The 13,089-nt window shown below is 34.0% G+C and overlaps 1 protein-coding gene across 1 annotated transcript; it reads left to right on the top strand.

Annotated features, from left to right (window-relative positions):
- The first annotated feature begins 8,427 nt into the window (after positions 1 to 8,427).
- LOC132804077 (disease resistance protein RML1A-like) lies at positions 8,428 to 9,448 on the top strand. The gene is made up of 2 exons (XM_060817984.1): positions 8,428 to 8,504; positions 9,145 to 9,448. Exons 1-2 carry the CDS (start codon positions 8,428 to 8,430, stop codon positions 9,446 to 9,448), a joined length of 381 nt encoding a protein of 126 aa, XP_060673967.1.
- Positions 9,449 to 13,089: the final 3,641 nt, after the last annotated feature.

Below are 13,089 nucleotides of genomic sequence, written 5' to 3'. Positions count from 1 at the left end.
ACATCGTACTTTTGTTGAAGAAGATGTTCTTGCAGATACTACGATGGCTCATAATCCATTTGTCATATAATTGCCAAGTATCGATGAAAATGATAATGAGGATGAATGTGAGAGTAGCTATGTTTGTAATGACTGTAAAGGAATATGAATAAACAATATCTTCTAAATAATTGGTACGTATATTTATTAACTTATGTTTAAAGTAATATTTATAACATTAATTATTATTCATTTAATTATTTTTTTGATCCGCTTCATTATGTGTTTTCCACTTTTAATTAGGAGAAATGCGCCTCACCAAATCTTAAAAACGACGGTAATATTCTTTAAATTTTCATTTACTAAATTACAAATTTAATAATGATTAATATTTTATTTATTTTGCATAAGTGTTAATAATTTTTTTAATTTTTCCATACGTAGTATGAGGGTGTAATATTGTCAACAAGAGGATATCAACTTCCATCAAAATGAGTATACATTCATGGAAATTTAATTAATATTAAATTTGTTATGAAAAAATACAATAGTTTACGAATTATGTAAAAATATGTCAATGAGATTATATTTAATTTATTTGATAATTAATTTGTTATGAAAAAAATACTTATTTTAAATTTTTGTATTCTAATTATTTTGGATGAAGATAGTTTTAGTTTTTTTGTATTTTAATTATTTTTATATTTTAACAATTTTAATCACTTTTCACAAAATTTTAAAAAAGTAAAATTTAAAAAAAAAAGGGGCAACGCATTAACACATAACAACGTCGTCTAACATATTTGGTGACCTATAATTGCCTATTTTTAGTGACTCATATATTTAGCAATGCTTTAAAATAAGTCACTAATAGCTTTTTTAGCGCTCTCCCAAACAACATCACTGAATAACACGTCGCTATAAGTGGACCATCAAATCTAACACATTGATGACAGGGTCACTAAAAGCGTAGATGCGTCTCTAAATAGGTGACTCTATTAATGCATCGTTAAATAGACGACTCATTGGCGACGAGTATATTTAATGACGCTATATGAAAAAGTGGCTAATATATTTTTAGTGATATTGTGATGCCGCATCGCTAAATAATGAGTCGCTATAAGTGGATTGAAAGAATGCGTCGCTAAAAGTCAATATGCATTGCTAAAAACTCAAAAATAGGCGACTCTCATATTGCGTCGCTTATTGTCTTATAGCTTTAGCGATAGAAGGTTAGGCGATGCCATGCAATACGTCATTGTTTATTTTGTACGACGCATTTATTGTGTCATCTATCATTGTTGTAACAACCTGTACAAAAATACACAAGTTTGACAAAGTTTGACCAGGTTTGACCAAGTTTGACCAAGTGAACAATATGTGAGTCCAAGTTGACTTTTTCAATGGTCAATATTTTTTATTTGACTGAGATACCATTGTATAGATCTCATCGATACGAGTTTATAAACTGGCGGCACACCAAATTCTAAGTTAGGGATAAAAAGTTATGGTTCTGAGAAATTTTAAGCATAAGTTTTATATCAGTGTCCAAAGCAATCCCTAGTTTTTGTCTTTTAGTGATCCAAGGCTCTATATAAGCTTCAGTAAGTGCCAAACAGGAAACCAATTTTCAAAATATCCAATTCATCCCTAAAATTCAAGAAATTCTTCCCTAGACCCGTGGATCCAAACTAGATGGTTTCGACCCATTTATTATTGAACTGGTCACTTCCGTTTTTGCCCATTCTGGCCACCAAGATGTTACATATGCCATCCAAGAAGGAATACCATGTTGAGGCAAGCTTGACCGTGAAATTTCACAACGAAAAACTGCCGGATGCGTTGGGATCTGGCCGACGAGGTGGGTCGTCGGATTTTCCCATTTTTCGGGCATTTTAGGCTAACCTATAGACCTTTCTTACAATTTTTGGACCCTCTGAGCTCATTTCCATGGGTATTTTTCCCAGATTCTTCACCATGTGAGAGATCCGACAATGGAAAGTTTGGGCAAAGCTTCAACCAAGTTTTCCAACCACCGGAGGAACTTTTGGATCAAGATGAGCATACTAGTGAGTTCCTTGTCTCTTGGCCTTTTTGTCAATATAAAGTTTATGAATTTTGGAGGTCGTTTGATAATTCTTCCATTTTTGCATGAATTAGTTAATTTTTGGATAAATTCGGACTATGTTTGGAAAAAATTGGTTAAATTGATTAAAATTGGAGTTAGATTAGTGAAATTGGATATTATTAGGACCCATTTGGAGGTTCAATTTTGAAAGATTAGGCTTCAGGTGGAAATCCCCAATTTTGGATACCGGATCCTAAGGCACGCAGTATAATTGGAACGTTCGGTGTTCAATTTATGTAATTTTATAGTATTATAAATCAATTTAAGATATTTGGGTTATACAAGTATTTTTGGTTTAGTTATTGGAGCCTAAGAAATATTTTATTATATTACAGACACCCATGTTGAGTTTGGAGGCAGTCGTGTGGGGGAGCATGAGTGAGCATCTGTAGTACTGTGAGTGGTTATATTATTTTTGAATGTTTTGGGTATATAGTATAATATTGTTTTGTGCATATATAAATATTTGCTGTCACATATATATGTTATCTTTTTATATGACTTTTGATAATATTTTAAGTGATTTTCAATTTTAATGGGTCCATAAATGGACTTGTGATATTTAAATATCTTCGTAATTAAATTGAGGTTTTAAATCATTTTGGAAACTATTTGGTTTGAGAAAGCAGATTGAAAATCATATGATTTTAAGCATGGTTAAATATTTTATAATTTAATGTGCTTAAAATTGGTTTATGGTGAATATATTTCACTGTAATATTTTTGGTTTTCGTATGAAATGATGATTTAAGATTTTTGAAATATTTAAATAAGCGGTATCAGTTTAAATGTTAAATTATGATTTATGATACAGTATTGTTTGGAAAAGTATATATATAATCTTATAAGATTGCTTTAAAGATATTGTATTGGTTATTTTTAAATTGATATACTATGTAATGCCGATATCTTGGATCAGTATTATATTACATTATATTACAGCGCGCTGGGTTTTTGCCGCAGTATCGTGAGGTTGGGCTCAGCCCATAGGATATTTGTTAGGACCTGTCTAAAATTCCTCACCGGAACCCTAGACAAGCCTTGATCCCAGGGAAACCCTACCGGACCCTCCAATGGAAAATTCGGCAGAACCTCCCCTAAGGGTTGGACTTATCACAAATTTCCTGCACTTAAAACATACTTCTATATACATCCCCTTATTCCTCCCACATTTCTACAATTTAACTCTACAAATTTGCAGTACTTCAAAATAATAACAGGGAATCAATATATGATTCAATAAATATGTATCCAATCAGTATATAAAGCATTATACAAATAAATATAAAATTTATACAATGTCATAAGAAAGCAATACAAGATGAAGAGGAAAAAGGGAGGAAATGCTACTTGGATTTTCACAAATAAATTCCGTAATAAATCAAATAATATTACCTTTACAATTCCTTTAAATATCAAATTGTCATAAAATCTAGATTTCCATAACTTATCAAAAATCATATATTTCAATTTATTCAAATATGGGCATCAAAATTTAATTCACAATTTATCTAACAATTAACATAAAATAAAAACATTCAAATATTAAAATGTCACAATATAATTAATTTGACTCCCAAAATTAATTCCGAAGGTGGGTTACTCACCTGGAGCACGCAATTAATCCAAGATCCTCCATGGGATCAATTCCACGATGCACATGTACTCCTAGAATAACAATATTACATATCTCATGTAACACCCCATCCTGACCAGGATACCGTGGCGAAGTGCATGATGCCCCGAGTTTGTAGACTAGTAGCACGTCGAAAACGGAGCTACGGTTTGAAAGTTATGGGCAAAACAAGTCGAGGTGCAAACAGTCCAAAAGGTGCTGGGAGTTGACTTTTTCTTGTTGTGTAATTTTGTTTTGACTCTTGTATGGTTGTAAAGTACTCGTCGATACGAGTTCATAGACTAGCGGCACGCTTAAATTGGACATCTGGTTAAAAAGTTATGGACGTTTGAAGTTCGCCGGATACCGTAATATTTTATTATATCTGGCTTAAGTGCACAGTAATGCCACATGTCATCACCTGATTGGTCCACGTGGATGAACAGTGTCACCACGGTGGCTTTTATTTGACAAAAATCTCGGGGAAGAGAGAGAAAGAGCGAGGAGAGAGAGAGAGAGAAACCGACCGGCCGCCGGATTCCGACAAATTTTCCGGTCGATTCTCATTACACGCGCCGGCCAGACGGAAGCCTCTCCCCATTTCCGGTGAAACCCTAAAATTTCACCGCCGTTGGTCGTCGGACGCGCCCGGATCGAGGCGGCGAAGCTCGGTGGTGATTTTTCCCTCCACCGCCGGCCACCGCCGTTTGCCCTGTTTCTGGCCATTTTTAGGCACACGCGCCAGCCACCCCTCACCACCTCCTCAAGTCCAGCCTACCCACCAAATATCACCGCCACCAGACCTCCGATGCACCGAGATCGAAGCGTTTTTCGGCGAGGGGCCAAAAATCTTCAAACCCCGATTTCTCCGCCGTCCGGCCTCCATTTGCCTCACCGCCGGTCTCGTTGGAATCCTCTCCCCTCGATCTACAAAACCGCCAAAAATCTCAGCCAATGGCCACCGTACGCGCCGCCGCTGGCGACGGTTGCCGGTGACCGCGGCGGCTCACCGGAAGTTACTGTTCCGGCGAGTACCCAGTTGCACCGCAGGTCCTTGTCCACTGTGTCCGACCTCCTGAATCCAAATCCGGCATCCTTTTCCACCAATTCATGATGGTTTGGGAGAACTGAGGAGTCGAATCTCGAAAGCTTTCCGGCGAGATTCCGACCACCTCGGGTCCGATCATCGGAAAGTAAGACCGAATCTGTGATCTTCATCACTTGAGCTTCGATTCGGTATATAACTCATAACTTTTAGATGTCGTTTGTGTTCGCTCCCCAGGTACCCATTTGGAAATTACCCGAATAAAATATTAATATATTTGGTTGGTGTACTGTGGATGTTTTAGGTGCACGGGCGAGTAGTGGAGTTGATCCTATAGAGGATCTTAGCTGATATATGCGCTTAAGGTGAGTGACCCACCTTTAAAAATATTTTGGGCAATTAATTATGTTTAATTGGTATTTGAATTATGCTCACGTGGTACGATTTAATTAGTATTTTATTGTGGTTTAATTTTAATTATTATGCGTGAGTAAGGTATTTTCTGTAATAAATTGTATGCGGTTTTAAAATTAACTTGGGCATAATTGGGTTAAATATTTTATGAAAATATTTGTTAAATTGGTGGTTTAATTTTATAATTATGCCCACGGTATTTATTTGTTGAACCTCGTATTACGAGAAAATTTTGGTTTATTTGTTATCAATGTTTCGTACCAGTTTGTTAAATAAAAATATGTGGGATGGTAAGTGTGAAATTTTGGTATATTTCCCACAGTAAAATTTGGAAAAACGGTATGGTTGATTAAATAATTATTTTAGACGCATTCATACAGTATTGGTGTTCTGGTATATGTATATGTGGTTTAGCACGCAAGTATTATGTCTCCCGTGAGTTGCCATTGGACCGTGGGCAGGCAAGTTTGTTATTGGCCACAGCCGCCCCCCTCCTTGGCCGGGATGACGGTTTCAGCAGCGGTACTGTCGGGACGCCGAAGTGCTGTTTGCAAGTTTCTCTCTTTAATCTCCCCACCAGTCGGTGCTCAGGACGCTGGGTATCGGAGGGCATCACCGGTATATGGTGTGGTGCGTCAAGTGTAAATTTTCAGATAAAGTTTCAAACTCCAAAGGTGTTCAAAAATTATTTATTATAATTTATTACATTTTAATTATATACTGGGGTATTTATTTATTTATTGTTTATCAAATGTTTGATCCCTTGGTTTTCGGAAAGTACGACTATCGGGTTTTGTGAAATCGTTTTAAAAAGGGAACATTTCTAACGGAGTGATTGGTGAGAATTTTGAGGGAAATTATTATTTCCAACTGTTATTATTATTTATTTATTAATTGTTGGTATTAATTCAATTCCCTTATTTGTTATATTATTATTATTATTATCATTAAAAGTGTTCAGTAGTTAGGGTTACTCATTGAGATGATTAGCATATCACGTTTTTAAGTTCCGTTTCCTTAGGTGCAAGGGGTGGTAGACGTTCTTCCGGAGCGAACCAATTCTCCGCCGCTATCATGTTTCGAGAAGTACTTTTGTACTCGTTCATTTCAGTTGTATTACTTCTTTCATCTTTGTTGTATTTCTGTTGATTAGCACTTCATAAAGCTCTGTATACTATTTGGACACTTATGTTTTATTTATGCACTGGGCATTGTTGTGAAGTGCTGTGAATTGTGGAAACAAATTGTAGTTTTTGCGGGAGGAATAAGGGGGTGAATATAGAAGTGTGTTTTTAGTGCAGGTAATTTTTGGTAAGTCCTACCCTTAAAGGAGGTGCTACCGGATTTTCTGTTGGAAGGTTCGGTGGTATTTCCCTGGGATCAGGACTTGTCTAGGGTTCCGGAGAGGAATTCTGGACGGGTCCTGACATCTCAAATAAATTAATATTTTATTCGGGTAAATAATACCCGGTACCGGGAGGTTTAACACAAACGTTAACCAAAATTGATGAGTAATATACCGAATCGAAGCTTATGGAATGAGGATCACATTACCGGCTTCCATTGACCTCAATTCTACCCGTGGTGGCCGAAATTTGCCCGGGAAGCACCGGCCGAACTTCACCTCCTCATAACTCGCGAACCACTTCGAATTTAAACAATTGGAGACCATGAACTCGTATCAACGAGTACTTCACAACCATGCATGAGTCAAAACTCAACTTTACATGAATAAAAAGTTAACTCCGGCACCCCTTGGACAGTTTGGACCTCAACTTGTTTTGACCATAACTTTCAAATCGTAGCTCCGTTTTTTACGTGCTACTAGTCTATGGACTCATGAAAACGTGTACTTTGTAATGGTACCTCAGTCAATGTGAGATTCCATCAGGAGCAAAAAGTCAACATTTGACCCCTTCTCGGTCAATGATGGTCAAACCCGGTCAACCTTGGTCAAATTTGAGAAATTCCGATATACTTTGAGACAGGGTGTTACAATATTATTGCCACGGACCGTAAGGTTGGGTTTATTCGATAGTTTATTATTATTGCCATGGTAACGTGAGGTTGGGCTCAGGCCATAGGATATTATTGCCACGGACTGTGAGGTCGGATTTATCCGACGGTTTATTATTATTGCCACGGTACCGTGAGGTTGGGCTCGACCCACAGGATATTATTGCCACAGACTGTGAGGTTGGGTTTATCCGACGGTTTATTATTATTGCCACGGTACCGTGAGGTTGGGCTCGACCCACAGGATATTATTGCCACGGACCGTGAGGTTGGGTAGATCCCGATGGTTTACTATTTCCACGATACCTTTCAGATATTAAGGATCATGAGGTAGGGGTATCCCACGGTTTACAGTTTGGTACATCAAATGGTACATTGTATACGTTCTAAGTAGATTGTTGATTTTCAAATATTGTGATTATTACTGTATTTCCATAAATATTTTGTGGAACTGTATTCATTATATATTATACTCAATATTTATATCTTGATTAAGATATTTTATAATATTATAATGATCGTACACTTGATACTTTTGAGCATCAATTTTATGATATTAATTTGGGGTACAAGTTTGGGTTTTGTAAAATGATTTTTAAATGGGGAACCTTTCAACTAGTGGAACAAGAGGTTTTGAGAGAAAGATTTTTGGGGAAATAATTCATTATTTTTATATTATGCTATGCCACTCACCGAGATTTGTTTATCTCACATTTTATTGTTTTAAATTCGTTCCCCTAGGCCCAGGCAGCTAGTAGCAGTCTACCTTGCGTACAGCCTGTCACTTTATTCATTCCATGATAGTAGCAATATTATCTTTTCTTTAGCTTACCTTTATATTTCCGGATATTGTTTATTTATTATTTGTACTTCTAAAATTTGTTAACACTCTTAGAATGCTCTAATTTAAATATTGGACTCAGTAGAGACCATATTATTTATGAGTGTAGTTATGGCCTACGGTACAATAGGCCGGTTGTAGATTTTATGCTGTTGTGGATTTATTTTTATATTTATATTTTGAGGTGTTATTGTTAATGCTGGTGTTCGGTTGTCCACGTTTTAAGGTAAGATTCCATTGGATATTATCTAGGAATTGTCCAATGGGCTTTCACTAGGTGGGACCACCCGAGAGATCCTAGGAGTCAAATGCAATTCTAGTAGTGACATAAACAAAATGGGAACTATGGAGTTGCATTTACTCAACTTAAACACCGTTTTAAGGGCAGAATGGAAAAGGTGCAACAATGGAGAGATGCTTTAGCAGAAGCATCCAATCTATGTGGCTTTGATTCAAAGAATTTCAGGTACTTTAATTTCAATATGTCCTAATTATATATTAACTATAGTAGCAATATTTCACTTGTATCTCGTTGTTTACAAACAATATAACATAAAACATGATTTGTTTTTTACCAAACAGTATAAATAATACTATTTTTATTCTATTTTATTTTTGAAAGACACTATTTTTCATTTTAGTTAAGGCAATAACAGTAAGAACCAAAATAAATATATATAGAGCAAAAAATTGAATAAAGCAAGTGAATAAATAAAGTATTAATTAATATTGCTCCATTTTGTTTTTTGTTACTCCAAATACCTAAAGTTATATGTTTTTCCCATTCTTCTAACAATTGTATTTTTTTTATTTTATTTTTTTTCATGTAGTCCTGAGCCCCAGCTGGTTCAAGAAATTGTTGAAGACATATCACTAAAGTGGCCAAAATATAAACCTTCAAATGAACATTACAAGGGCTGCTTCATTGGTATTGAGAAAAAAATCATGGAAATCAAATCATTATTATCCATCAGCTCAATGGATGTTCGTATTATAGGTATTTGGGGCACAAGAGGTATTGGTAAGACCACTCTTGCTAGTGTTGTATCTCAAGAGTACTAATCACATTCTCAGTTTGAAGGTTGGTCTTTTCTTCTGAATGTTAGGGAAGAGTATGCAAGGCATGGACTAAACCATTTGAGAAAGAAGCTCCTTTCTGAGTTATTAAATATTGATCAAGCTACTCTAACAATGGGTACCCCATTTTTAGCATCACCGTATATTTTTGACAAACTTCGCCGTAAAAAGATACTCTTGGTTCTTGATGATGTGGATAGTTCAAATCAATTAGAAGCTTTAGTTGAAAGATATGATCAACTTGCTCCTGGAAGTAGAATTATAGTTACTTCTACAAATGTGCAAGGTCTAAAGAAAGTTGCGGATAAAAACATTTGCAAGGTTGAAGGATAAAGTCACACTGAATCTCTTAAGCTGTTCCATTTGCATGCTTTTGGACAAAATTCTCCTCCAATGGATGATAAAATACTGTAGAGAGGGTTGTGAGTTTTACACATGGGAATCCATTAGCTCTTAAAGTTTTGGGTTCTTTTCTTTACTCCAAAAACAAACAAGATTGGGAAAATGTATTGTATAACTTGAAAATATTTCCGGATCAAGACAAAAATTTCAATGTGCTGAGAACTAGTTATGAGGGAGAAGATAAAAGGATCCAAAATAGATTTGTTGACATAGCATGTCAATTTAATTAATGTGTCTTTTAATAGGGAGATGTAGAAAGTTTACTAAATGATGTTAATTCCTCAATGAAAATAGAAATAAGTGTTCTCATTGGAAAGTCGTTAATTAAAGTTGATAATTATTGAATTGAAAGTAAACTACGGATGCATGATTTGTTGAGGCAAATTGGTCAAAAAATTGTTTGTGATGTATATATAAAACCTGGTGGTTAGTAGTAGGCTGTATGTCCAAATGCATTATTGGTTGCTTCTAAAATGGATAGATATATTGTTTTAATAACGGGCAAATTATTTATGAGGTGTTTATGTACATAGTGTCTTCAATAAATTTTGTTATATTGTATCATTAGATATAATAGTTTATTGATGCGTAAATATATATATATATATATATACACACACACACATATACGTTAACGTTCATTTGCCAAAAAGAATTAACAAAATTAAAAAAAATACAATATTACTGGCATTCCACACTTTAAGCAGTGCTCCTTTCTGTAGTCACCAATATCTAAGAACTTTCATAACGTATTTCTATATGAAACTTGTACGAGTTTTAACAATACTGATCCACAAATTCAAATCTTGAAATGACACTTCGGATATGGTGTGCAAATTTTGGTCCATATATGTATATAATGGATTAGGCTTGGGAAATAGTTCTAAGAATGCCTAAGATAAAGTAGGCCCATAATAAAAGCCCAAGTTCATTACTACAAGATGTGCAAAAAGGCCTCTGATGCTTCAAAAAATTTGCATGTCAAACATGTTAAGGATGAAGCACAACCAAAACCAACGGTGACCAGTCTCAAAACATATTCATTATTATACTTGCTTTCGTTTTGTTCCAATTAACCAGGAATCATCCAAAGAGAAAGGTAACAAATTGCAGCTCATCGAAATTCTGCAAAGTCATATCTATGATCTGAGTCTGAATTCTGACCCATCCTGAACTTGTAAAAGTGGGGACTCAAGGTTAATCATATATATTTGAGTAATGGGGAGAGTGGATGAAATCATGTGACACTGACATACTATATGTCCTATATATGTCTCATTCATCATTGGGGTCATACTAACACAAATTTTAATTACCAAAAAAAAAAAAAAAGCATCAAATCAAAATAAAGTTATTAATTCCAATTCTAAACTTATGGTAGTTACTTCAATATTAGAACCCACAGTTAGTAAGTTAATTTGATTTCAATTGTCGGACTTTGATCAAAGTTTATAATTCAATCCCACAAGTCCATTACGAAACCAGTTTTCAAGTACCTGACCATTTACAAGAGCTTAAGTATTTAATTTTAATAAAAGATACTGTTAATTTTCTCTTGTGAGAGATCAGCTAGCTTCGTGGTTTGGTCCATTTCTTAACAGTTCAAAGTTTTGAGGCAAATAATATCTTAATATGGTATCAAAAGCCTAATTTTTAGAGCTCAGAGTGATTCAATTTAGTGGAATATAGAAGAGATTTTAGTGACCTTATACAATTAGTATGGTCAACTTCCTTTCTACTACTTGAGGGCTCTCCATGGTGCTCTGCCTCTCCCAATCTCCCTAAGGGACAGAGATTTTATTGATCATTTCAATATATATTAATTTTGTTAATCTTAGCTTAAGTTGTGGATTTCAGTTCCAATTTGACAACACCTGAAACATGATTCTTGTCCATATCATGCCTAGGATTTGGAATATTAAGTAAAACAAACAATATATATTTCATATGAATATGACTCTGAATTTTGTATGGTGCATTTTATTGCTATTTATTTATATAACATCTTGTTAAACATTGTTAACTTTTTTCTTTCTTAATTTATATTAGAGATTCTAAAGGGGTCTGTAAGGTCTTTGACCATTTTATTTAATGTAAATTTTGGTATCCCACAAGAGCTTGAGTCATGAATTTCATTGCCACTTGAAATTCTTGAGCTTCAGATTGCATAAACATTAATTTTTCTTTCAAAACTCGAGTATTGTAGAAGTTTACAAACAGAACTTGATTTTCTTATTTTACGTTGAGTTCCATTTCTTACATAGTTTAAATCTTACATGGTTTTGTCCATTTCTTAAGAGCTTTAAACATTTTGATAACTTAATTATGGAATCAAAAACTTCTTGTCTAAGTAATCTTCTTGTATAACTTATACGATTACTATCATCAGCTTTCTTTCTACTATTTCTATTATGCTCTGCCTCTCTCAGTCTCTCCAAAAGAACAGAGATTTTATTGACCATTTTCCATGCATGTAAATTTGGATAATCTTAGTTTTTTTATTTATTTTTTTATTTTATTTTATTTTATTTTTTTTGGTGGATAATCTTAGCTTAAGCCGTGTATTTCAGGTCCATTTTATACAACATTTAAAACATGACTCACGTGGGCGGATTTAAAACATGTTATTTTTCCTTAATTACATATTATTACTAAAATTTAGGCAATGCGCCCCTTCTCAATTTATGATTTCCTATTTAGTATTCATTAATTTCTTTATAAAATTTAATTTTTCCTTTTTAGCTTAATTAATTTGTCTAATATACTCTATTAAATATGACCCAAAAAAAAAAAAAAACTCTATTAAACAATCCAAAAATATTTAACTTTACATGTAAGCCTACAATTTTCTTTCTTTGACAAATAAAAATAATATCTAAAAATATCTTTCACCATTGAAACTAGTTTTTCTTATACAAAAACATCAGTTTCATTTTAGTTTTAAATATCAATTTCATTTTAATTTTTGGGTATAATATATGTAAAATATTTTTCTTTTTTAAATTTCTATTATTAAACAATTTTATTATTTTACGTTACTATATTAAAATAGTTAAATTGAAATTATAAATTACCAATTGTGCCTTGATGAACAAGATTTGTTGCTTTATTATTAACAATTATAATTTGAGGGGATTTTTTTTTTTTTTTAATGTTTTCATGGTGCCCCTCTAACCTAATTTTCTGCATCTAGCACTGATGACTCAAAACTGTTTATCTTATAAATTCAGGTTTGAACAGATTAATTTTTTTCAAAACTTGAGTATATTATACTCTATTCCAACTCATATTTATTTGCAAAATGAATTAAAAAAAAAAAAAAAAAAAAAGAACAATTTCAATTCGCAGACAACCAGCTTCATCTTAACGCCATGGAAATATCATCATCATCATCGTCGTCGTCGTATATATACTTATTCAAATTCTATGGAAGATTGTAGCTTTCAGAGGGAATAGGAATAAAATGAATAAAGACAGTGGAGATGACAGGACCGTGAACGATGAGGAGGGGCGAAGGGGAATGAGGAAGAGAATCTTTTGCAGAAGAGTTGAATCACGTGTAATAATCAGGA

Source organism: Ziziphus jujuba, chromosome 6, assembly GCF_031755915.1.
Source record: "Ziziphus jujuba cultivar Dongzao chromosome 6, ASM3175591v1".
Lineage (NCBI taxonomy): Eukaryota > Viridiplantae > Streptophyta > Magnoliopsida > Rosales > Rhamnaceae > Ziziphus > Ziziphus jujuba.
This window is presented reverse-complemented; position numbering and strand designations above follow the sequence as displayed.

Coding starts and splice junctions, on each gene's coding strand:
- LOC132804077 (XM_060817984.1), top strand. CDS start 8,428: ATGGAAAAGGTGCAACAATGGAGAGATGCTTTAGCAGAAGCATCCAAT. Junction 8,505..9,144: donor TTTGATTCAAAGAATTTCAG/GTACTTTAATTT, acceptor TCTGAATGTTAG/GGAAGAGTATGCAAGGCATG.